The sequence below is a fragment of the Tupaia chinensis genome, unplaced genomic scaffold, assembly GCF_000334495.1.
Source record: "Tupaia chinensis unplaced genomic scaffold, TupChi_1.0 Scaffold000146_1, whole genome shotgun sequence".
Taxonomy (NCBI): Eukaryota; Metazoa; Chordata; class Mammalia; order Scandentia; family Tupaiidae; genus Tupaia; species Tupaia belangeri.
In genome coordinates, this window is record NW_006159616.1 from 5,479,585 (window position 1) to 5,505,870 (window position 26,286).

A 26,286-nucleotide genomic window follows, 5' to 3' on the forward strand; every position below is an offset into this window, starting at 1 on the left:
TGGCAGGGGAAGGGGGAGGCAAGAGGGGCAGGGGTCTGGAGGGGCATGTGGGGGCAGGGCAGAGGAGGAGGAGGAAGGGTGTATTTAAGAAAAAAAGAAAAACCCACACAAAACCGACAGGGTTGCAGACGATTATTCCTCTCGCTGCAGATGCACATTAATGCAGGAGTGGGGGACGGGGCTCTGGCTGCAGAAAGAGAAACAGCGCAGCTCCTTTTAACAAGCCGTTGTCTGGCTTGATCTTGTCACTCTAAAGAGGGCCATTGAGAGGTATTCATGCGTCGGCCCTGGGGGGACAAAAGGGCCCAGTATATATACTGACTGCTCAGTTGCCCGCGGGCCTTGGGGCCTTTGTCTAACCTTCCCTTAATAAACTTTTGGGAAGAGTTCATCAATCCGCTTCAATAGCTGATGTTCTCATTTTCAGAGAGAGAAGAAAAATAGCAGAAGGCTGGCGTCTTTTTTTTTTCCAGGAGGCATTTTCAATAAGAAGTGAAGGGGAGAGAGAGAGAGAAAGAGAGACACGCAGTAGACACCCCACTTTAAAAAAAAAAAAAAAACCCCCCCCCCCAGCCACAAATCCTAAAAGGGAAACCCAGACAAAACCGCTATTCATCGGACTCTGGATTCTGCCTCCATTTAAGTGCCCGCTGGAGGTGGGTCCTGTCGGCTGCCTGGGGGAGGCTGAGCCCCTAGCTACAGAGAACTGGGCTGGGAGGAGGAATTTCTCAGGACAGTGAGACTTAGAAGTCCCCAGCAGGCCGGGACCTTCCTCCTGCTTCGTCAGACCTATGATCCTTTGGTTCCCTTAGCATCAGGCCAGTTTTTTTTTTTTTTTTTTTTTTTTTTTTTAAATAAAGAAAAAAAAAAGAAGAAGAAAAACTACAGGGGGTTTGTTTTGTTTTGTTTTCCTTATTCAGAGGTGAGGTAAGGTAGGGCGGGGCAGTTTTTCTTCTTCTAGATAAGACTTCTGTTTCTAAGACCATGGGGACCTACGTCCTCATCCTGGGGTGGGGTTTCAGTCCCCAACTTTGACTTGAGTTGTAAGGAGAGGTTCCCTTTAATCACCTCTAGGGGCTTCGTCAAGGGTCTGGGGTCCAGACATGGCCCCGGCTCTTGCTGCTGCATGGTTGGGAGGCGGGGGCAGTGGTCTGAAGAGAGGGAAGACGAGAGTGTCGCTCATATTCCTGCAGGGGCAGATGGCAACTCTAATTTTTATTTTGTATGTGTCATCTCACTTTTTGCCACAATCCTATTTTGTACATATATTTTCTTTTACATATATTTTCTGTTTTATTTAGGGAAACCGAGGCTCAGAGAAATGGTCTCTGATCCAGAGTCTTATAACAAGAAGTTGAGGTTCTAACTTGAGTCTTACCAAATTCATATTTCAAAGTTCTAAACTAAGCTGCCTCTTACATTTTAAATAATTGTTATCATTTTTTATTTATTTATTTATTTTTTTTGCTATAGGGCACGTGTGCTTGCCAGACAGAGACAGAGAGAGACAGAAAGACAGAAAGCGAGAAATCACCCCCCAGAGGGGATGGCCACACCGCAATCCCTTCTCCTCCATTCTCCTCTCGGGATCTTGGGCACGCACGCACACGCACCTGGCGTGAGTTTTAAGCCCCCGGGTCCGGGACATGAACCGCGGTCGACTACGTGGGAGTCCAGCGACATAGCCATTACGCTAACTGCTGGTCCCAACTGTTATCATTTTTAAAAGAATTATTGTATTTAATTTTACTTATTTATTTAAATTTAATCAGAGAGGGACAGAGCAAGAGCGAGAAAAAAAGTGAGAAAGCAAGCTGCCAGGTCCAGGACTCGAACCATGGTCGACGATGCGCGAGTCCAGTGCCCTTAACCAACACGCCACCTACTGGCTCCTATTGTTATCATTTTTAATTTGCTACAGGGCACGTGCACTTATCAGAGAGAGACAGAGAGAGGGAAAGTAAGAAAGCACCCCAAGTGGGATGACCATGCTGTCGTCTCTTCTCCCAGGATTTTGGGCACATATGCACACACATCTGGCATGTTTTTGTTTTTGTTTTTTTGAGAGGTTTTTGCTATAGGGCTCATGTGCTCGCCAGAAAGACAGAGAGACAGAGAGACAGAAAGCGAGAAATCACCCCCCAGAGGGGATGGCCACACCGCAATCCCTTCTCCTCCATTCTCCTCTCGGGATCCTGGGCATGCACGTACATGCACCCAGTGTGAGTTTAAGCCACCGGATCCGGGACTCGAACCGTGGTCAACTACATGGGAGTACAGAGACTTAGCCATTATGCCAACTGCTGGTCCCTGGCACGTTTTTTAAGCTGTTGGATGCATGACTTGAACTGCAAGGTTGGCCATATGGGGTCCAGCCATTTTAACCACCGCACCATGAACTGGCCCTAAATAATTCTTTAAAATTTATTTTATATTTATATTCATATGGCTGGCAAGTGGCATGGTGGTTAAGGCACTGGAGTCCTACAGGGCTGGCTGACTGCAGTTTGAGTCCTGGATCTGGTGGCTTGCTTTCTCACTTTCTGTTTCTCTCTCTCAATCTCTGTCTCCCTCTGGTAAAATTTTAAAAAATAAATAATAAACAAAATTAAATAATTCTTTTAAAAATGTGTGCCCTCTGCTCTGAGTCCCAGCTCGATCCCTGGGTGTGCTTTGAGGGCCCTGCACTTTACCTACATGTGTATGTGTGTGTGTGTGTGTGTGTGTATGTACATATTATATACAGTAAATGTACACTATCTTTCTAAGCTCCCCAGGCATCAGCTGGGATCTGCTGCAGCCCTTGTTTCTGACCATGGGAACCAGAATCTGGGAAGACAAACTTCTGCCTGCTAAACATATATATATATATTTAGAGGGAGAAGTTCCTCTGACGGGGTCTTGCCCTGCCATGGGTCTCACAGGTGCACCAGTGTGTTCAGGCCAACCAGGGCCTCCCATGTGGCTCAGGCATCAATGCCCTGCCACAATGACTGGCCCATACTTTACATTACTTTTCTTAAAGATTTATTTATTTCATTAACTTTATTTGTTATTATTATTATTCATTTTTTAATTTGACAGAGAGAGAGAGAGAGAGAAAGAGAAAGTGAGAAAGCTTGCTGCCAAGTCCGGGACTCAAACCACGGTCAGCCATGCGGGAGTCCAGCACCTTAACCACCATGCCACCTGCCGGTCCCATACACACTTTACATTATTACAGAACAATAATAACTACCACTAGCTGTTCTCTTAAAATGTGCCAAGCATTGCTGGAGATTCTTTCTTTCTTTCTTTCTTTCTTTCTTTCTTTCTTTCTTTCTTTCTTTCTTTCTTTCTTTCTTCCTTCCTTCCTTCCTTCCTTCCTTCCTTCCTTCCTTCCTTCCTTCCTCCCTCCCTCCCTCCCTCCCTCCCTCTCTCTCTCTCTCTCTTTCTTTCTTTCTTTCTTTCTCTTTCTTTTTTTACTATAGGGTACGTGCAGTCCCCAGAGAGAGACAGAGAGAGGGACAGTGAGAAAGCACCCCCCTTGGAGGATAGCTATACCATAATCCCTTATGCCCGGTGTTTTTCAAGGTGTAGGACTCAAACTGCATAGCCAGCCAGGTGGGATCTAGTGCCTTAACCACCATGCCACTGGCTGGCCCACAAGTGCCTTATATGTACATTATTTTCCCAGCAGGCCAGTGGGATGGGTCCTATTATTGCAATATTCATACATATGGGGTACTTCGAGATCTGGAGAAAGGTTTGAAACAGGCCTGCAATGGGCAGACACGGGGCCAGACACTGACTGGAGTCTGCCCCTGGAGGCAGCACCTCACGCCCACACCACTGTGCCTTGGATAAAGATTGCTGCAGGACGGAAATGGATGCGCAAGTGGATGTGACTTCTGCCCCTGCCAAGCCTTAGAGGTGGGTCTCCCAGGGCCTGCTTCAGCTTTGGAGTGCATGCTCCCAGACACACACACACACACACACACACACACACACACACACTCCAAGTCTCCCCAGTGGCTCTAGTTCAATGTTTTACAGGCCTAATGAGTGTTGACAAGTTTAATGAGTTTGTTTTAAAGAGGGGAGGGGGAACCTGGTCAAGTTGAGATTTCCGAGTCAAATGAATTAGCAGAGGCCGCCAGACTTCAGCTGACGGGCCTGGAAACCCTCCCACGGACTGCAGCCTTGAGCCACGACCAGCTCCCCTCAATGGGAGCCGGGCCCCACGCCAGACACTGGGGACTCCGGGGACCTCTGTGCGGCTCTCAGGTGCCTGGGAGCCAGCCGACACCCCCTTTTCATCCTACACCCCCTCCCTGCCAGCCTGCTCCTGGTCAGCCCCCCTTCCACTGGACTCTCCTCCCCCGCAGAGTCCTCAATGAGGAATTTGATTCAAACCCAGTTTGGCACTTGTTTGCATATTGATTGCGTGGTAATTAAGTGGCTTCATCTGTGGAGGGGACTCACCACCTGCATTTCTAAGCTCCCCAGTCATGGGCTGAGGCCCACCACAGCCCTTGTTTCTGACCCTAGAAACTGGAATCCGAGGAGACCAGCTTCCAACTGCTCAAAGAGAGTTACGGCTTCTTTATTTAAAACGATGTTTTTTCAGTTTGTGTAGCAATGAGGTGAATTGGAGGAGTTTGCACAGATCTGATCAGCTCCAGACAAAATAGCAGAGTTCCAATTCGACAATGATGATGTCCGGATTAAACGAATCCATATGTGGTCCTGGCCTGGCCCTAGCACCACTGTGGCACTGCGGGCATGCCAAGTAAGATTAACTTTCCTTTTGATCAGTCCTTAGCCACCCGGGGGTGAGGTAAGTTCTGGACCCAAAGCAGGAGAAGCCCGGATTCAAATGCCTCTACTGCCTCTTCCTCCAGCCCTCTGACCTTGGGCAAGTGACTTTACCTCACCCAGCCTCACTTCCTTTATCTGTAAAATGGGATTTATCAAACCTGTGACACTGAGGCTGTGCCTGGCACATGGTACATCCGCCACAATGCCAGCTTTGCTTCTCAGAGCTGCACCCCAGCTGGAAATGAGCATGATTCGTTTACCCTCGAAGTAGTACAGCCTGGCAAATTAGGGCAGGCTACCTTCCAGCCCACCTAGGGTTTGTGTTTTTCTTTTAATTATTTAACTTTATTTATTAATTCATATATTTTTAAATTTGACCAGAGTGGGACAGAGAGAGAGAGAGAGAGAGAAAGCGAGAGACCAGGTCCAGGACTCGAACTGCAAACGATGTTTTTTCAGTTTGTGTAGCAATGAGGTGAATTGGAGGAGTTTGCACAGATCTGATCAGCTCCAGACAAAATAGCAGAGTTCCAATTCGACAATGATGATGTCCGGATTAAACGAATCCATATGTGGTCCTGGCCTGGCCCTAGCACCACTGTGGCACTGCGGGCATGCCAAGTAAGATTAACTTTCCTTTTGATCAGTCCTTAGCCACCCGGGGGTGAGGTAAGTTCTGGACCCAAAGCAGGAGAAGCCCGGATTCAAATGCCTCTACTGCCTCTTCCTCCAGCCCTCTGACCTTGGGCAAGTGACTTTACCTCACCCAGCCTCACTTCCTTTATCTGTAAAATGGGATTTATCAAACCTGTGACACTGAGGCTGTGCCTGGCACATGGTACATCCGCCACAATGCCAGCTTTGCTTCTCAGAGCTGCACCCCAGCTGGAAATGAGCATGATTCGTTTACCCTCGAAGTAGTACAGCCTGGCAAATTAGGGCAGGCTACCTTCCAGCCCACCTAGGGTTTGTGTTTTTCTTTTAATTATTTAACTTTATTTATTAATTCATATATTTTTAAATTTGACCAGAGTGGGACAGAGAGAGAGAGAGAGAGAGAAAGCAAGCTGCCAGGTCCAGGACTCGAACTGCAGTCAGCCATGTGGGAGAGCCCCTAACCACCACGCCACCTGCCAGTCCTGGGTTTGTGTTTTTCTCTACCAGCCCAGGTAGCCAGTGAAGTGCTTGGGTGGCATCTGCCAGCCTTGCCCTCACCAGCAGGTGGTGGGTAAGTGGAGATTTAGGAAGGAGAAAGGTGTGCATCTTTGGACTTCAGTCTGGCTTTATGACGTCGTGTTTTGTCGTCAGTTCTAAAGAACAGAGTTGGGGCTGACACATCTCAGGCTGGGTCACAGCCCCCACTCCAAGCCCTCTCACCCCTTCTCTCTCCCACATGTGATTATTTATTGGCTATTTCCTCCTGGGAGGGAGAGCCCCGCCTCTTCTTTAACTTTCCCCTAATCTCTGGTCTAAGGGGACTTGTGCAAAGCATTCTTTCTAGTAAGCATTTCTTTACAGACTCTGTTTATCCTTCCAGCCTCGGGAGCATGGAGCGGGAGGATGGGGGAGGCGTGGGGGGGTCAGGTCACTCCAAGTCAAGCGGGCAGACTGTGAGCCGCCTCCCTGGACAGGGCCGCTGTGCTCTGGCGATTTCTTCACTTCCTAGGTCTCGCCATTGTTCAGGGCTGCAGCCAGCTGCGGCGTTAATCTTTGGCGTATTTGCAATCCCAAGAAAGAAAGGCCCTCGCGCGACAGGGCTGGGTTGGGGGCCTGGGGATGGGCAGGGGCTGAGACGCCAGAATGAGGAGGGGGACATGCATGTGACCGCACACACGTCCACCAGTCCCCGTGACCGACCGACGGCAGCAGCACCGCACGCTTGCATTTAAACCTTTTGTTGTCACTTAAACCTTTCCTGGGGAGCAGAGTAAAGCTGGACTCTGAAGGCAGCTCTGGCTTTCCATCCTGGCTCAGCCTCTTACTAGCGGGATGACTTCGGACAGGGGATTGATCACTCCGAGCCTCAGTGTCCTATCTGTAAAATGGGGCAGAGCGTTTAGAGCCATGAACAAGCCCACTGACCTGCACCGAGGCATGATGGAATTGCCAGTGTCATAGGAATACACTCTGCACATCTCAACAGCTGTGTATTCATATCCACACAACCACGCACGCCTGAACACATGCCCACTCAGCACGCTTCGTGCCACAAAGACATACTCAGTGCACACCCATGACCAGACACCTCTTCTCCCCAAGCCTAACCAGCACCCAGGTCTACTTCCTCACTCTCCATGTGTACACAGCACAGCTGCAACAGCAATAGGGTACACGGAAGAGAGCACTCTCCTGGGCCAGCAGGTAGCGTGGAGGTTAAGGTGGCTGGATCCCACATGGCTGACAGTGCGGTTTGAGTCCTAGCCTTGGCAGCTTGAAAATAATGCTGGGTATGTGTGCATGCATGCCCAAAATCCCGAGAGAGAATGGAGGAGAAGGGATTACAACATGGCCATCCCTCCTTGGGGGAGGGGTGATTTCTCACTTTCCTTCTCTCTCTCTCTCTCCTTCTATCTCTCTCTAGTGAGCACATGTGCCCTATAGCAAAGTCTAAAGAGAGAGAGAGAGAGAGAGATTGCAATATTTATCTTTCAACGTGCTCCCAAGGCTAAGTGGGACTCCTCAATATATAATCCCAAACACAGGGCAAAAATGTGGGCCTGGGACCCCATTTGGGAAATAAATCCTCCCTGAGAACAAACCCCTTTCTCCAGAGGACACAGGGGAAGCCACTCCCCATGGGCAGAACCCTGTGGATTAGCAGTCGGTATTCCAAAGTCAGTGTTTTGCAAAAGCACCTGCATGATTTGGGCAGAAAACGCTGGTGTTGGAGTAGGGAGAGTCTGTGGTACTTACATCCACTCACTGGCTCTTGCATTTGTTGGCTGTGTGATTCCAGGCCACTGAGTGAACCTCTCTGACCTGTGCTTTCATCTATAAAACTGGGATATTAGAAAATTACTGGCCAGGGCTGGTAGTTAAGTGAGATGAGACACACAAGCACTTGGCATAGTTCCTGACACACGGCAAGAAGTGGTCAGGTTGAGAAGTGGGCAACAGACTTCCACTGAGCTGTTCCTGCGTCTGTGCCCAGAGGGTCAAGATACTCTGTGCTTTGGTTTCTAGCTTCCCTTTTTAAAAGTATTTATTTTATTTGATTTACTATTATTACTATTGTTTTTTCTTACGTTTGCTGTAGGGCACATGTGCTCACCAGAGAGAAACGGAGAGAGAAAGGAAATGTGAGAAAACCATCCCCCCAGGTCCAGGACTCAGCTGCAGTCAGCCACGTGGGAGTCCAGCGCCACAACCACCATGCTAACTGCTGGCCCCAGTTTCTGACTTCTCTCAATAACTCTTCCTTCAAGGTGTTCTTAGGAGGATCTGAAGAATTTGGGACCAGCAGTTGGCATAATGGCGTGTTGCTGGACTCCCATGTAGTCGACCGCGTTTTGAATCCCGGACCCGATGGCTTAAACTCACGCCGGGCGCATGTGCATGTGTGCCCAAGATCCCGAGAGGAGAATGGAGAAAAAGAGATTGTGGTGTGGCCATCCCCCCTGGGGGGTGATTTCTCACTTTCTGTCTCTCTGTCTCTCTCTGTCTTGTGAGTGCATGCACCCTACAGCAAAAACCTCTCAAAAACAACAACAACAACAAAAAAAAACAAACAAGGATCTTACCTCACTTCAGTAAAGAACTTAACCTGGTGCTTGGCACATAGTCAGACCTCAAACTGACTATTGTCTTAAGTAAATGTTTTCTTTCTTTCTTTTTCTTCTTCTTCTTCTTTTTTTTTTTTTTTAAGAGAGAGACTTTTGCCATAGGGTGCATGCACTCCCTTTAGAGACAAGGTAGTTAAGTGAGACACAAGCACTTGGCATAGTTCCTGACACACGGCAAGAAGTGGTCAGGTTGAGAAGTGGGCAACAGACTTCCACTGAGCTGTTCCTGCATCTGTGCCCAGAGGGTCAAGATACTCTGTGCTTTGGTTTCTAGCTTCCCTTTTTAAAAGTATTTATTTTATTTGATTTACTATTATTACTATTGTTTTTTCTTACGTTTGCTGTAGGGCACATGTGCTCACCAGAGAGAAACGGAGAGAGAAAGGAAATGTGAGAAAACCATCCCCCCAGGTCCAGGACTCAGCTGCAGTCAGCCACGTGGGAGTCCAGCGCCACAACCACCATGCTAACTGCTGGCCCCAGTTTCTGACTTCTCTCAATAACTCTTCCTTCAAGGTGTTCTTAGGAGGATCTGAAGAATTTGGGACCAGCAGTTGGCATAATGGCGTGTTGCTGGACTCCCATGTAGTCGACCGCGTTTTGAATCCCGGACCCGATGGCTTAAACTCACGCCGGGCGCATGTGCATGTGTGCCCAAGATCCCGAGAGGAGAATGGAGAAAAAGAGATTGTGGTGTGGCCATCCCCCCTGGGGGGTGATTTCTCACTTTCTGTCTCTCTGTCTCTCTCTGTCTTGTGAGTGCATGCACCCTACAGCAAAAACCTCTCAAAAACAACAACAACAACAACAACAACAACAACAACAACAACAACAACAACAACAACAACAACAACAACAACAAAAAAAAACAAGGATCTTAATTCACTTCAGTAAAGAACTTAACCTGGTGCTTGGCACATAGTCAGACCTCAAACTGACTATTGTCTTAAGTAAATGTTTTCTTTCTTTCTTTTTCTTCTTCTTCTTCTTTTTTTTTTTTTTTAAGAGAGAGACTTTTGCCATAGGGTGCATGCACTCACTGTAGAGACAAAGAGAGACAGAAAGCAAGAAATCACCCCAAGGGGGTATGGCCACACTACAATCCCTTCTCCATTCTCCTCTTGGGATTTTGGACATGCCTGCACACGCTCCTGGTGTGAGTTTGAAGCCACCAGGTCCTGGACTCGAACCATAGTCAGCCATGTGGGAGTCCAGCGATGTAACCAGTATGCCACCTGCTGGTCCTTAGGAAGATGTTTTCAATAAATGGCTACCTCTTTCTTGCCATCCAGGTCTCAGGTCAAATATCACATCCCTGGGCAGGCCTCCCCAATGGCCCAGCTGACACAGCTCCTGCATCTGGCTGCTTCCTGTCACCAGTCTGCTACAGTCTTCAAATCCTTATCACCTTCTGCAGGTATTTCCCTATTTGTGGGCTTGCACATTGCCTTTCTTTCCCAAGCCAGGGTCTTGCACTGTTAACTGCTGCACTCCCAGCTCTGGAGCAGTGGCACATGGGTGCACATGTGTGCATCTGGCACATGGGTACTTCATACATTTTGCTATGGAAATAAAATGGTCATTCTAACTCCACCTTCCTTGGACAGCTGTGGTGGGAAAGGAGGAGGAAGACAGATGAAGCTACGGTGGAGGCAGGCAGCAGTGCTCCCTTCTCTCACTCTCTGCCCTCCCTGCCCACACCCCTACCCCCTCTGGAATGTAATTCCTCATCTGCCGGCCACCTTTCACTTTTCCTATGCCAGGATTCTCTTGCCGCCTCCTGCCAGGGGGCCGGTGAGCCTTGCTTGGTTTACCTGGGTGTTAATCCCCCAACAATCTCCCCCTGGCCTGACCTGAGAGCCAGCCTCCATTCTTGTCCTGGGTCTAATTAAGTGCTTGAAATGCCACTTCCCCTTTCAAACCACGCTGCTTTTCTCCCAGGCGGGCAGGTAAAGCCCAGTCTGCCGCTTTGAAGCAGAGGATGCCGGAAACCCAAGCAGGTGCATGAGGGGGAGGGGGCGGCAACCAGGGGCCTGGGGGGAGGTGGGGGGAGTGGGCCTTGAGAGGACAAACACCTGCAAATCTGCCAACTCAGAATGCTTAACCTTTAGAGGACCCTGAACTCTGGGAGACTCAGCAAAAGCTAAGGATCTGTCTCTACGGAAATGCACATGTACATACACCCGCATACCCATGACTGAGGGTCCATGTCTGGGGATTCTTGGTCACTTCCTGAAGCCTCTATAGGTTAAGTTGATGTGATGCCACTTTCCTTTAAATATATACCTATATGGGGGATCAGCAGATTGTGTAATGGCTACGTTGCTGGACTTCCACGTAGTCGACTGTGGTTCGAGTCCTGGACCCGGTGGCTTAAAGTCACTCCAGGTTCGTGTGTGTGCATGCCCAAGATCCCAGAAGGAGAATGGAGGAGAAGGGATTGCAGTGTGGTCATTCCCCCTGGGGACTGATTTCTCGCTTTCTGTCTCTCTTTCTCTCTCTGTCTTTCTGGTGAGCGCATGTGCCCTATAGCAACCCCCCACCATATATATAGAGATAGATAGATAGATAGATAGATAGATAGATAGATAGATAGATAGATAGATAGATGATAGATAGATAGATAAATGGGTAGGTATGGATATATAGATACAGTTACACACATAGATACAGAGATGTAAATCTAGACTGCTATACTCCCAAACTCAACAAAGTTATTGCTGGAGATAGAGAAAGAACCTTAATTTTTATTTCATATGCTTTTTTTCTGATGTGGGATCTTATAAGTACACATTACTATTGCAACAAATCTTTTGAAACATATGAAAAGTAGGTACATATATACATATATATTTTTGAGTCGCTGGTGAAACTGGGCATTTGACTTGTGTCTCCCCTATTCCACACAAATGACTCTCCGGGCTTTGATCTCATGCTAACCCTGGGCTCCTGTGTGTCAGGCACCTTGAACTCATTTGCTCCATCATCCCCATTGGCCGGATGGGGAAACTAAGGTAGTGAGAGGGAAGGAACTTGCTCGGGCTGGCCCCAGTAGGGCGGCAGAGTCTGGATTTTGCTGATTCCACGTCCAGGGTGCGTTCGTGGCACCCAACTGTCTTCAGATATAAGGACAGAGGATCCCATGGCTGGGGACAGCAGGATGGGGAAAAGTCTTGTCCTGGCAGGCCCACTGTTCCTAGCAAGGGGCCCTGAAAAGCAGACCCTGCATGGGGACAGGTGATGCTAACTCAGGGTAAGGGATCCAGCTACCTTGGAAGAAAGTTCTATTCATGGCAGCTGGCTTAATAATCTGGAGCCCCACTCTGCTGTTGATTTGCTGTGTAAAAGGCAGTAAGTCCCTTCCCTTCTCTGAGCCAGTTTCTTCCTCTGTAAAAGGGGGTGCTGCCCTAGACCCTCAATGCGGGTGGTCATTAGAAAGTCCTAAGCAGAAAACCTAAAAGCCACTGCGCCTTCAGATGTCCCAAATCAAGACAGTGCCCGGGGTACATACGTGTTTGGCAAAAGCACGTAGGTGCTCCTCTGCCCTAGAGGACTCACAGGTCTTTCCATTACCCACATTCTGTGCTGATTCCCCCTTCCAGCACCATCCCAGCATGGCACTGCAACGCAGCCACGCCACCAGGGCCCCCAGCGAAGCACAGAGAGCGTAACTGCCTCCCCTGGTCACACAGCAAACCGGGCAGAGCCCAAGAGGAAAGACACTAGTGTCTAGAGAGCAGCCCTGTCTGTTCTTCCAGAGACCTCCCAGTCAGGGAAGAAAGTTCCCTAATCAGGGGAATGGAAGAGGAGGGGAAGCATTTGTCACCAGATAAGCAATATCTCCTTATCTCTGAAGACCAATAAACACAGCCTGGGGCATTCCCTGTGTAAACAGAGCTTCTCTCCCTTCTCCTCCCCCTCCCCCAGAGTAGCCTTGGATGGGAGATGGTCCCTGCTCCTCGTAGGACAAAGCCCTGATTCACTGATTCACCGGAGGGTCTCTATCATTGAGAAACCAGACAGTTTTTTTTTTTTTTTGAGAGGCTTTTGGTATAGGGTGCGTGTGCTTGCCGGAAAGACAGACAGAGACAGAGAGACAGAAAGCGAGAATTCACACCCCCCCCGGGGGGGATGGCCACACCACAATCCCTTCTTCTCCATTCTCCTCTCCAGATCTTGGGCACGCATGCACACGCACCTGGCGTGCATTTAAGCCACTGTGTCTGGGACTCGAACCATGATTGACTACATGAGAGTCCAGTGATGTAACCATGACACCATCTTCTGGTCCCTAGACTGTTGTTCTTTTCACTTCCTCCCCTCTAATGCATAGAAGCTCAGATTCTGATCAGAACCCCAAGTCTCCACGGAGCACAGTTCCAAATCCACTAGGCTGGTCCTGCCTTGCCCTTGTTCAGACAAGGGATCAAGGATCAGAGAGACGAAGTGGCTCATGGAGAGTTACAGAGCAGCCAGCGCCACTTTCCTGAGGGTCCGAGTTCAGCCCCAGCCATGAGCTGTCATTATGTCCCCTCTGGCTTTATTTTCCCTTGCAGTTTAAGGGACCTTTTCCCAGATGGTGAACAGACCCTTCAGAGGGCCACGTTTGTGGTACCTGTCAAATCTCACGATCCCAGTAGGTGCTCACGGGAGCTGGGAGTGGGTGATAGTGAGGGGTACAGGCTTGTGCCACAGTCTCCCCTGTTTAGGGTTCACAAAAAACGGGGGGGGGGCGGTACTAGGACTTTGATCGTCCAGAAGACGCAAGAAGAACTAGTCTGGAGCCCTTCAGGCCTTGCAGTAAAGGCATCCCCACCCTCCAGCTCGTATCAGAAGAGAGCCCTCCTCTTCCCTCCTTCCTTGCGCTAATGAATGCCCTGTGCCTCGGTTTCTCCATCTGAGAAATGAAGCAGTAAGCCGCACGTCACATTATCACGAAGGGGGATGTGCTGCAGGGATGGGAACAGGTCACGATTCCGCAGTTGTCTGCACCCATGTCTCCCTAATTCCTGGAAGCGGTCTTCAGCCAGCTCACTTCGTTCCTCTACCAGTGCAGCTGCCGGCTGGCATGGGTGGCCTACCCTCCTTTGGGCTCACTCATGCCATTCCTCTGACCCTCAGCTTTTCCACTGTAGAATGGCATTAACTTTCTAGCTGGTCCTCCACAGCTTTCTAGTGCATTCTCTGCTCAGTCCATCACTTCCCTGCTAAAATCCCCTCCAGGCTTCCCACTGCACTTGGACTAAGCCCCAGCTCCCTAACTCAGCCTCTGGTGGGTCTTCAACTGGACTACCCCGCAGGGCCAAGACTCGGGTCAACAAGTAGCTTTGGAATGAATGGATGAAGAGCCAAGATGTTCCAGCTCCTCACCAAGTCATCCTACTCCTCCGGGTCTACTGCATCCTCTACTTCAAGGGGATCGCTGGGGCTGGGGGCGGGCAGCTATGTTGGGGAGGGGACTGGTCAGCTGAGGCTGGGCTTCTGTGTCACATTTCCTCACTGCCTTCTTCACACCTGGAGGGTGTTTTCACCACCTCCTGCAATCACCGAATAGTGCTCACCCCACCTCCACCTTCCCTGCCCTGCTGGCCAAACCTGCCCAGCTTCCCCCAGGGAGAGGAGAAGAGAGAAACACCACACATGTCACAGTGAGGGTGGAGCCCAGGAAGGCTCTGGTATTGGCTCTGCGTGTCTTGCCTTCCCCACTTGGCCTTTGGCTGGGGAGGAGGTGCCCCCGAGCCTGAGTAGCCCTCTGGTCTCTGATGTTAGATAAAGAGGGAGAACACCGGCTTGCACTGGCCGCGTCTGGCCCACCGCCGCCTCTCCCTCCACACATGCACACATTTGGTGATCACTCGTGAACTTACAACCCTGCTAGGTTCAAGGCCTCTAGTATTCCTCATGTCCTAGGGACGTGGGCTCTAAACTAACTGAAAGAGGCCTTGGAGAAGAGGGATGGGAGTAGGTTGGGGGGGAGACTTGCCCAACGCTTTGAGGGTGTCACCCGTGAGTCCATTTTGCAGAGAGAACGTAGAGGCTCTTAAATACTTCACTCAGAGTTACCCAGATCTTTCAGAATCCAGGATCCTCCTCTTTCTCCTTCGTCCCCGCTCCCCCCCAGCCCAGCCCCCAATTCAGGCTCTTCCACTAAAGCATCTTAGACCAACGGCTTCTTCCCAAACCATTGCCCATCACAGATGTTTCAGAGGCCACAGCTGGGGTGACTTTTGAGACCCTGAGTTCACAAAACAGGGAAGGCCCGAGAGGCACAGCCGCGTGCCCAAGCCACGCAGCACTTAGCGACAGCTTCAATGGCTGTCACTTTCTCCTTCCTCCACCTCCCCTCCTAAGCCAGCAACGGACTCCAGGCGGTCGGGGCGGCGCCGCGGTGCTGGGGCCCAGCCCCTCCCCTGCGCAGAAGCTCCGCGGACTCAGCCCTCCACCCCGGCCCGGCGTCCTCGCGCCCCCAGCTTGGGTTTTGCTGTGGGTTTTGCGCGTCCTGTTTTGTTCGGGCGCCCGCCCCTGCCCGCGCGGGCCACCCCCGCCGGCCCTCCCCTCCCGGCTCCCAGCGTGCCCGATCTTGACTTCATCCACTAAGTCAATAGCCCGGGCGCGGGCGGGCCGCTCCCCCCGCGCCGCGCCGCCCCGCGCCGCCCCCCGGTTTTCTTCTCGGGATAATGGGGGCTCTTTGTGGCCTAATCAGCCTCCTGAGGGGCCGGGAGGCCGGGAGCGCTTCCCCCGAGGCCGTCGGTGGAAATGAAAGCAGGATTACGCCGGGCCTCGGCCCACACCACAGTAAAGCGCCACCAGGCATTCGCCCCTTCAAAGCCCCTTTCGGGGGTTTGGTTACTTTATTTCTAAAGTTGTTTGTATTTCTAAAGTGGCCATTGAGGCGCTAGCGCGGCGCGGCCGGGAGGAGGAGAAGCTCTGGAGCCTCCTTCCCGGGCTTGGACCCGCTGACCAGTTTCCAAACGGCTCTGCCGGCCGGCCCTAATTCCCTCCTGCCTCGGGGGCCGGAAGGGACTCTTGTTACCACCAGTCAGGGAAACTGAGGCACCGTCGCCAGAAGTAACGGATCAGGGCTCCCTGCCAGAGGATGGGCTCCTGCGTTCACATCCACGGCTGCCGGGAGGAAAAAGACCCGGTCTTTGGGGGGAAGCCGCTCCCGGCTCTTCACAGCGGGAGTCCAGGTGGCGGGGCTCTGAGCGCACCTGCCCAACCTTCTGGCTTCGCCTGTAGAGCCACCCAAGGCAAAGCCCGACCAATATGCAGTTCGATTCTTGGAGAAAGGGAGTCAGCCCCACTTATGGAAGAAAGTTCCAGAGCTTCTTTCCTTGGGGATCGCTAGGAACGCTCTCAACAAATCCCAGAAATGTTGGGATAATTCAGAATCCTCCCACATGCCAACGTGGGAGGGGGCTGGCATTTTAAATTTTGACACTTGCGGGCAGGAGGAGGGAGACCACTGTAGGAGAGGGTAATGGACAGCCGAATGGTCAATGGCAGAAGAAAAGAACAACAGGGTTTCTCCCAGCTGCGCCTCTTCTCCACCCCATCAGAATTTCTCATTCCTAGGAATTTTTGGAAGAACACTGTGAGGGGAGGGTGAAGACTGAGGGAGGGGGAACCTTAATGCAGGAAGTCAGCTGGAAAACGCATGGCAGACAGAGAGCCTGAGCTGGGTGAATGGGAGATTTGCCTTTGCAACCGTCCCCTGAGAACAGGATGGTTCCAGAAGCTTCCTTAGAACTCCTCCTCCTGACCGTACCACCCCTCCACCCCCACTCCCCGGAACTGTCGCCTTGGAGGTAGACTCCAGCTTGAATCCAATATTCATGTCTACACAACCCAGATAGATCCAGTGCAGGGTTTAAGACAAGTTTCCAGGGAACCAGGAAGCTTGATTCCAGACACACATCTCGGCCCAGAAGCACACACGCACCACTTTACCACATGCACACCCCACAAAACTCCAGGATGTGCCTCTCCCCAACTGCCCCAGTCACCTAAAGACCTGAAGTATGACTTGGAACCCGGGCAGCAGTCTCCTCTCTCCACCTGTGACCCACGCTGAGCCTTAGGAGGGTGGAGAAGCCTGGGCAAAGACGTGGTCATACACTTGGCTGGTGCTCGGTCTGATCCGGGTCCCATGGAAAGAATCCCTGAAAAGTTCAGGGTGGAGGTTTCCAAACTACTTCTCCGCACCGCTGCCCCACCCCTTTTTCTGTCCGGTCTATAGTCTCTTTGATCTCCGGTCTTTGGAGCCTCAGACAAAGAGCATAGTGAAGGGAGAGACTCCAGGGCCAGCAGCAGGGCACTCCTCCTCGCTCAGCCTCTCCCTCGAACCAGTGAAGCCCTGATCAGCCGACCAAGCCACCCCAGAGGTCAGCTTGGGGGCTACAAGCTCAAATCCAGCTCTAGCCCCAAACACACCCAGCTGTGTGTGTTCACACACACACCATTCACAAACACCCACACACATAGCCCTGCAAAGAGGCAGTCGCATGGAGATCCAGGTAAACACAAACTCATACACCCAGACATACCAGTTTATTTGTAGACTTGTTTATTTTGTCTCCACCTCTTGGCTCAGAACTCCATGGAGATAGGGACTTTCTCAATGTCCCGGGTATTCCGAGGCACCTAGTAGGTGCTCAACAAAACTTTTATAGAATGAAGAAATTCATGCCCATTCATCCCCAGAAGAGAATGTCCTTTTTTGATAGTACAGATATAAGGGGGAGCACAACACCTCCTTTATCATTACCCTCACATAAAAGCACCCCAGAAAGGACCCTTCTAACAGCCATATTTGTGTATGTATGGTGGGAGGGGGGAAAGCAGAGGAAAGTAGCCCAGATTGGAGGGCAGAATCTCAATGCTGTCTGTCCCACTCCGTTTTCCTCATCGGGGCTCCCAGCTCCTGGAATTAGAAGCTCCCAGGAGAATATCAGAGCCATCAAGAGGAGATTGGCAGGTGTGAGGTTCTGAACAGGGCGTGGCCTCTAGAAGCCCAGGGACTCCTATACCCTCTGCAAAATTCTGTCTGCATGCACGTGTGTGAATGGCTGGTTTTAAAGGTTTTATTCAATTCTCAAAGGATTCCAGGATCCCCGAAAGGATAAAAACCATTGTCTTATTCTGTTTGTTTTTTTTTTTCCCCACGGGAGGAGAAACAGGCTAGAGAAGTTTAGAAGAAGTCCCCATCAGTGAGCTGGGGACGGGATGGCCACTAGAATCCTTATCACAGCGCACTTGGCCCTTCCGGGTTCCTCCAGCCTCGCACACAAGGTTTATGGAGACGGGCAGCAGGCAGGCCACAATAAAGCCCTCAGCGGAAGGAGCTGGTGGGTGCAGACTGAACCGAGCGCCCGAGGCCTTCAGCTCGCCATGAGACGAAACCGCGCCCTCCCGCGTGCAGCGTCGGAAGCCAAGGCGTGGGGATAGTGGCCTGTGCGCCTCCCGGTCCTAATGCTGAGAACTTAGAACCCGCGGCTGCTAAACTGCAGGTCGGCGAGCCTCACTACCTGGGCAGTGAACTCAGGCTGGCCTGTTTATCTGGCGACACTCTGAATAAGGGTTTCCCACCCAGTCGCTCCAAGTCCCGACACTTCCAGGCGCGCGGACTGGCCCCTTCCCAGCGCCCCGGGTCGCGGTGCAGAGCCGGAGCCCCCGCCTCCGGGTCGGCCTCCGGCCCGCCCCGCCGGCCCAGCTCGCTCGCCTCTAATTAAGCGGCGGGATCGCAGCAAGCAGCCGAGCCGCGCTGTAATATGATGAACTGCCTTTGTGCCAGTGTCACCGAAAGCGCTTCTGATAAGGGGAAGCCGCGGAGGAGGAAAAGGGCGGCTCGCCCGCCTCCCGCCTTCCCCCGTCGCCGCTCGGCTCTGCGCGCTCGCCCTCTCCGCCTGCGCTCTCCCGCGGGCTCTGTCTCTGGGCCCTGCGGTCTCTCCTGATCTGCCCGTCCCAGGGCCAGCCCTTCGGTCACTCTGCGTCTCTTTGTCCTTCTTCCTGCTGCTCAGCGCCTCCCTCGGCCCGCATTTCTCAGCGTCCTCTAACTACGCAGGTTCTCGGCGGCGTTCGGTCGTTTTCTCCATTTTTCTTCTGCGCTCTCTGCTGACGCCTTTCTCCTTTCTGACTTTCTCGCCCCACCACTGTGGTCTCAGTCTCCGCCGCCCCTTCCCACCCCTCCCCTGTTCTTCACTAGAGCTCCGGCCCTGCAGATCTCCAGAGCCCCGGCGACCGAGTCGTGAAAAGGCCCATTAGCTGACCCGCGACTTGGGAAAAGCGGGCCAATCTATTGGCAGCAGACTCGAAAGGCCGCACAGGGAGCTCAGACCCCTCGCGATCCACGCGCCTTCAGCTGCCGACCAGGGGCCAGGCACGCGTGCCCAAGGCGTCCAGGAGTACTCTGGGGCCTCCGGGGAACTGGACTTGGGGCATGCACAACTTCCCTTCACCCCTTCGGAGCTGCGGGGGCCGCGGAGGCTTTTCCTCTTCGCTGGCTGAAGTTCCAAGTGCAGCCAACCCCCCCACCTTTCATCCTCTCTTCCTCACCCTTTCCTTTGGCCCCCACCTCCCCTTTGCCCTCGACCCCTTCTCTTCCTCCTCCAGGCCCCAGTCTCTCGCAGGCTCAAGTCCCCCCCTGCGCACTCCCCCGATTCCGTCCCCCGTTCGCCTCTCCCCACCCCACTTTGTTTGAAGTTTGGGAGAGATCTATCTACTAATGGCGAAGTTTCCCCCTTAGGTCACCGTTCTGCCTTGATTCGATTTGGGAAGGCGAGTTCCCTCCCTCCCCCTGAACGACCTCAGCTGGGGCCAATCGCTCCAGAGCGGGTCAGAAAGCAGTGACCCCATTTCCACCTTTTCCTCTTTCAGCCAGAGTTGGGGGCAGGGGGAGAAGAGGAAAGGCCCAGGACAGCAAAAACTGTGTGTATAAGTGTGTGTGTGGGGGGGCACCCTAATCTCCCGGACACCTCTTATCCCGGTCCTTTCCTGGGTTTCCTAATCTCCCTATTATAGGAGGGTGGGGGGAGCTATTTTCTGGAATTCCTGGAATGTATCCCCCTTCCTCGAGGCCTTCAAGGCCTCAGAGTCTCTAGAGAACCTTCCCCTTGGGATCCCTTCTGGTCCTCAGACTATGCTCTTTTGTGGGATGTGAGTTCTGCCTGGCCTAAGGCCGTGAGCTTGCAGGGGTCAGAACCCAGACCTTGGGCGTGTGGCGTTTCCATCCCAGAGCACCAGAACCCAGACCTTGGGCGTGTGGCGTTTCGATCCCAGAGCCCCCTAACTGCGGTGCAGAAGGAAGCCACTTCAACCTCGGGGATGAAAATGATGTCAGTAGGAACTGCAGAGCCGGAACTTGGACGGAGGTCTCCTTGGCCCAGCCCTTCCTCCCTATGGAAGCTTCCTATAGTTTTATTTCTACATAATGTAGGATGCGACAACCATCATTTTCAGAAAGACATTATTTTGTTTTTTTTAAAAGCCCAAATAATCACCTTACTGCTTTAAGGCTACTGTTATATGTGCTTTTAAATCCTCCCATGGAAATTCCACTGAAAATTTGGAAGGCTGTGAAAGGGGAGGGGACAGCGGGCTGGGGGGGAGGTTAATCCGGGTTTAACGCTGCGATGCAGTCTCAGGACCAGGGTTAGCGTGATTGCGTTATCTCCTGCCAACATTTGAGACGCCCATATTTTACCCAGCCAAATAGCTCGGAGAGCAGCGCAGATGGCCGCCGTGGTCGCGCCTCGGGAAAATGTGTTATTAATATCTAAATAACTTCCCAATACTGTCTGGTAAATCTCCCCTCCACCATTCCAAATGATGAATTCGTTTGAAGTCTTCCCGCAGCCTCATCTTTTCAATGTCTCTCTCTCTCTTCTCTTCTTCTTAGCCAGGCTTATTTCAAACTGGTAAATATCTAATTCCTTTAACCGCTGCGCCGTGCACACGCGTCTTTTAGGTACAAACGCCTTGAAACAGCCGGTGTGTGGCGGTGCGTGCCCGGAGGTGAACACAAAACCCGCGCGCCCTCGCAGCGGGGGACCCCACCGGGTTTAGACATGCCTGCGTTTGGGAGACCGGCTGGCGGCGGGAATGGGGAGCCGGGCGGGCGGCGGGAAGCCGCAATCCGAGCCAAGTCCCCTTCCTTGCGCGCCTGGGGACCCCTCTTCTGATTCCTGGAGGAGTCTAAAAGGCACCCCCACCCCCCAGCACTGGGCTCTTCCAGGGCTCCCCATCTCCCCACCAGCTCCCAGCCCTCCGTAGACGTCTCCGGTTCTCTGGGGCGGATAATTACCCTGCGCTCGCCTGTTCTCCCTTGTTTAAAGTTTGTTTTCTAAATGTCTTCTATTAGATTATGCTCTTTCTTTCCCCCTCCAACCTTATCTCCTTCTGTCTCTTCTCTCCTTGCCCGTCACACTCGATTTAGGCACGAGTTTATCTGGCAAACAGTTTTGCCGACTTTGTTTATTTACCGCGGGTTCCGGGGCTTCGAGCGCGCGAGCGCCAGTGTTTGCCTTTGTAATAGTTATCTCCTTATTGTTGTTCTTCGTTAGTCTAGCTCCCTCCTCCCCCTCTCTCCTCTTCGGTTGGGGGGATGGAAGAAAGAAAGGGGGAGACTTGTCAGCCCAGTGTGGGCTCGCCCCCTCGCCGGGAGCCCCCTCCGCCGGGATACTCCCCGCCCCACTCCCCCTCTCCCTCGCCCCATCCCCCACCAGCGCGGCCCGGTGGAGCCTCTCACGCGCCCCCTCCCTCTCTCCCTCTGGTCTCACTGAATATCCACCAGCGAGCGCAGCCTAAAGCCGGGGAATTGCCTGACACCCTCCCGTCTTCCTCCGAGCCCCCATTATGCGAAGCTGATCCCACTCTGAACAGCCTGAAATCCCGCCTGGACTCTGTTTGATTAGATTGCCAACCCGGGGTAATCCTTTGATTTGGTGGAGTGTCAATTACCTTTCTCTAAACACACATTTACAGAGGAGGGACTTGTTGGTTTAAATCAATGCAGATTGTTTCTTGATAAATGGACTATCTTCTTCCCCTCCCTCGGCCCCTCTTCCACCCCCCTCTTCTTCGCAGCCCCTCCCCTGCCCCGTTCCTGCCCATCCCGTAAACAATGCCCTTTCCAGGTGTGAAGCCGAAAAAAACGGTGTGGGCTGAGGGAAGCCGAGCCCCCCTTCCCCTATTCACTCGCTCCCCCGGAGCCTAATTAAATTTGGCAGGTCCTTGTACACACAATCAAAACAGCTTCCTCCAGTGTAGCAAACGACCGAAAACCGCATTAGCAGCTATCGCCGCTGCCAAATTAAATTGTTTCCCACCTCCTTTTACAAGTGTCTAAAACCGACACTTCGGGCTCTCCCTCCTCACCGATCCTTCCTTGTCACCCCCCCACACACACACACACACCTGTAAGTTCGCTGCTTTAAAAATAAAGGGAAAATGCGGCGGAAAAACAAATCCTCCCCATACACCTCCTTTGCCCCCCACCCCTAGATAGTCTTTCCCACCCAGAAGTCTGCAGATTCTCTCTGGACCCCTACACCCGCAGGGGTTTTTATCCCCCTAACGAAGAACTCTTCCTCCTTCCTCTCTTCTTCTTCTTCTAAACTAGAAACTTCCCCCCCCCCCCACATTTCATCATAAGCATTGCAACCCCACTGTGCTTCCTGCTAGGGCCTCCAGCCCAAGCCTGATCTGGTCACTGTCGGCTTCAACTCCTGGGGCTTCAACTCCTGGCGGTGGGATGCACGAGGCCCCAGCGTTCTGATGGTTTCTTACCCTCGTTATTTATGTTGTTGCGCACTTCTTCACACTTACTCCCTCAGCTCCCACTGAGGAATGATTTGACCCTTTGCAAACCCCTATCAAATTCCCCCAAGAATCTCTCTGAGCTCAGATTCCAGGAAAATCTTTTTCTTTCCCTTTCCTCCTCAAATCCCTTCTCTGTCGGGTCCCTGGCCTGTCTGATCCTTGGAGGAAAAGGTGAAGAGGAAAGAGTCTAAGTGGACGGGCAAAGAACTGTCCACCTTCCCCTCCACCTCTCCAGGTAAGCGGGAGCAGGGCCAGAGCCCCTATCGGCAGTGGTCTGAGAATTCTCACCACCGACAATCCTAATAACTCATTCTTAACAAGGATAAGAGAAAAAAAAAAAAAAAATACGAACAGCCTCATGAATATCAGCCCAAGGGGAGCAGGAGTGAGCTGTTCAGAGATGAAAGTGCACAGAAATAAAAGCTCAATTTAATCTGCTTTAAAACCCTTCAACTTAACGTTTGTGCTTCAAACTCTGAGAGTGAGGACTGATTGCGGATAAATAGTTTCTTACCATGCCTGGAAGCTATTACACCCCTCTCCAACACAGTTTCCTATTCAGCAGTCCCAGTTTTCATTACCAGCTCTAATAAGTCTTAACATTATTAAATGCCAAGCGGACGATAGGAAAAAACGGACTCAGGGAGGGATCTCTCTTTAGCGCTTAAAGAGGAGAGCTCTTAAACCCCTTCTTTGGCGGCTCCCCGCCATGAGAGGGGCAACCCCCGGAGAAAGCATTTGTCAAGAGCAAGAAGCCAAAACAAAGTTGTAGGTGTGCACCCCTCCCCCTTCTCTGCCCATAGGGCACCTCTGTCTCCCCCAACCTGGACAACCAGGGTGGCACTGAGAAATCTTTTCACCTTTAACTTGGCCATGAAACTGATGTCTGGGATCTGGAAGAGAGATGGGGATTCACCGGGATGCCTGCTGCCGGCCAACACTTAGATGGGAAACTGATACAATTTGTTCACAAATGCGTAGACAGCTCTCTGTCATCTGCAAGGCCATTCTGCCCATTCAGACGCAGGAGCAATCAGCGATGCCCATGTGAAAATCCCTCTTGCACAGATAGACAACGCACACCATCTCAACCCAAAGGCCCCAGGTGGGCAGTCCTGAGATACATGTGCTTTGCAGTCATCCAGTGCAGTCACAGCTCCCAAGCTGCTGGGCTCAGCTTACTCAAAATCTGCGGGGCTTTGTGGGCAGGCCCACTGCCCGAGATCACTCGTTCCTGCAATGCCTCTGCAGACTCAGGACCTGTGTTCTCAGCCTCCCTAGTCTGGAACTGCCAGGACACTTTAAACCCTTGGAGACACGAGCTTCCTGGTTCTGCAGCGGGAAAACCTCTATGCAGCGAATCGCCTGTTAGCTGATTTTGTAAGCCAGACCAGTTCAGAGATGAACTCTGTGAGTCAAAGACATTCCCCAAACCACGGAAGTCTTTCTAGCTCTTCCTTTCCTTACCTTTTCCCCCCTTCCTTTTCCTTCTTTCTCAGAAGAACTTTACCTATTTGTGCTTCCTCAGACTGAATTAGAGACATACACACACACACACACACACACACACACACCACGCCCACACACACTCCTCAGGTCTCTCCAGATAAAACCAAACCTCCTTCCACTTCCCCCTGGGATAACTCTCAGAAGAGGTGTGCATTGTGCAGTTTTGTCCTGGCAAGGTTATTCAAGTTCTATACACTGGCCCCTCCAAGTCCAACTAGTCTCTGTCTGATGGAAACTGAAATAAGGACCAGGTCCCTGCAGGGGTCCCAGGGCTCTGAGCCAATGTGCCAAGCCAGGGGCTGCACTGCAGCACAGGGCTGCCTGCCGCAGATCTGAGGCCCCTCTGCAGGCCCAGCACAGCGGGGTGCCAGGCACAGCTCGCTCCCTTTCTTCCCTCACCCTTTTGTCCCTTGAGGGACTGCAGCTCCACTAGGGGCCCTGAATGTCAATAGCCCACCCCTTCCCCTGCTCCAGGCAGCTCTCACAAGCGGCTGACTGTCCCCCAATCCTTCCCCCTCAGACCAGGCCTGTGGGGGCTGGGCCTCTCTGGGAGCTGCCTTGGGAAGCCCGCTTTGTCTGTGAAGTTCATCTTCAAGGTTGGTAGGGGCTACTTCCAACTGAACACAGACTTGGACTAGGGGGAGGGTGAGGAGAGGGGTCAGGGAGTATTTCCTGGGGGACTGCAACAAAATTCCAGATTCCAGGGCTCCCCACTTTTTCCAAAGCCACAGTTTTGCAGGTTCTCAGGGCCAGGGTCTTGCTCTTTGCAGTTCTGGAAGCCTGCCACCTCGCTGCGTGTTTGGGAGACCCTTCTTTTCCCAGCAATCCTTGTGACTCCGGAGCTAGCATTTCTTTCTCTAGAGTCCCCACCTAAGGCGCACTTATCAAGTCTCAAAAGGAACAGCAAGGGGAGGGTTTGAAGTCCTTCCCTTACTTCCCCCCAAACTTCCCGGATCTAGAAACTAAAGCACAAGCCCCTTCCTCGGGCATGCAGGCGCTTGAAAGATAAACGCCTAGCTAACGTGGTCACGAGAAAAAGCTGAACGCTGAGCTACGACTGGAGCCGGTGCAGCCAAAGACGTGTTGCGGGTGGGGAGAGGGTGTGAGAGCCCAAATCTCTCCCCGACTAGGATCGGCAAACCCTGGGCTTCTGGGAAAACGGCCTCAAGTCCCGCCCCGCTGGCGCAAGCCACAGAGGAAAGCACCCTCTACCCTTCTACTCGGCCCAGACAAGGCGGAACTGGGAGTCAGGCGGCGGCTCTGGCTAATTTTTATTGATTGCGTCGGTCAGTCAACTGTCAGGCCGGGTTTCAAGGGACCGTTTAGAGAGCGTGTGCGGGTCTGGTTAACAAATTCATTTAGGAACCCGCGGGCCGGCTCCTCCTTCACTGGCTCCCCCCGCCCCTCCAGTTTCCTATAAATAATTGATCGACACTGGGATTAGCAGCCAAAACACCAGCCCCCGGAGGACACACGCACCCGTAGACCAGGCGCACTCAGGGCTTGCAATCGGTGACGCAAAGCGCACTACCCTGCAGCCGGGTCCCCTGGGACGTGGCGACAGTCAGCGTTCCCGGCTGCGCCGCGCAAAGCAGGCGCCGGCTCTGCACCCGGCCCCGGCGGGGGGACGCACCTGGGGGGCGCTCTCGGCAAAGCCTGAGAGGCCCCTGGCCGCCGGCGACCTAAGAGTCCCTCGGGTTCCGACGCCATTCTCGGACGCCATTCTCCCGCGGCGACATGAACCACAGGCCCGCGCGCGGGAGCGTGGGAAAACCTGGGCTCAGGCGTCGCCTTCCCGAGCAGTTCCCTACCTTTGTCGCCCAAGATGCCATCGATGCTGTGTTTGGCCTTCTTCTCGCCATCATCCTCCTTCTTATCTGCTTCGTCCTCCTCCTCTTTCTTCCCGAACTTGATTCTGAGCACACGGCTAATCGAACTCACTAAACCTCAGAAATTCAAAGGCAAAAGAGCGAGTATAAGTTGTTGGGGCCGAGCAGTGTGCAGAGGCCTGGGCCCCAGGGAGAGTCAGGAAGCCCCCTCCTCCCTTACACATCCACTCGCCCCTCCTCACGGGGCGTTGAAGCATTCACACCTGCTCAGTCCCCTCACCCACTGGGGGAAGCCTGATCCCACCTGGAGCAGTCCCAGGGCAGCAGGACAGTGGCAGAGCCGCTCGCTCACCTACTGCGTTCCTATACACACCCTTGCACACTCCGTGCTTTACACACCGCACACGTACACCACACCCACACCCAGGGCCTCCCTGGGGCTCTCCAACCCTGTGGTTGCCACCCCCACACTCAGGTGCGCTTGCTGGCCCTGAATGCACACACATATAAACACACACACACACACACACACACACACACACACACAC

At 52.5% G+C, this 26,286-nt stretch overlaps 1 protein-coding gene across 1 annotated transcript in view; it reads right to left on the minus strand.

Moving 5' to 3' along the window:
* The window catches only part of PAX7 (paired box 7), a gene marked incomplete at its 5' end in the record, with an annotated part of 111,347 nt that overhangs the window by 80,128 nt on the left and 4,933 nt on the right, over positions 1–26,286 (minus strand). The window contains one exon of the mRNA XM_027770669.1: positions 25,721–25,849. Coding sequence (XP_027626470.1) covers positions 25,721–25,849 — 129 coding nt within the window. The remainder of the gene's footprint in view (positions 1–25,720; positions 25,850–26,286) is intronic.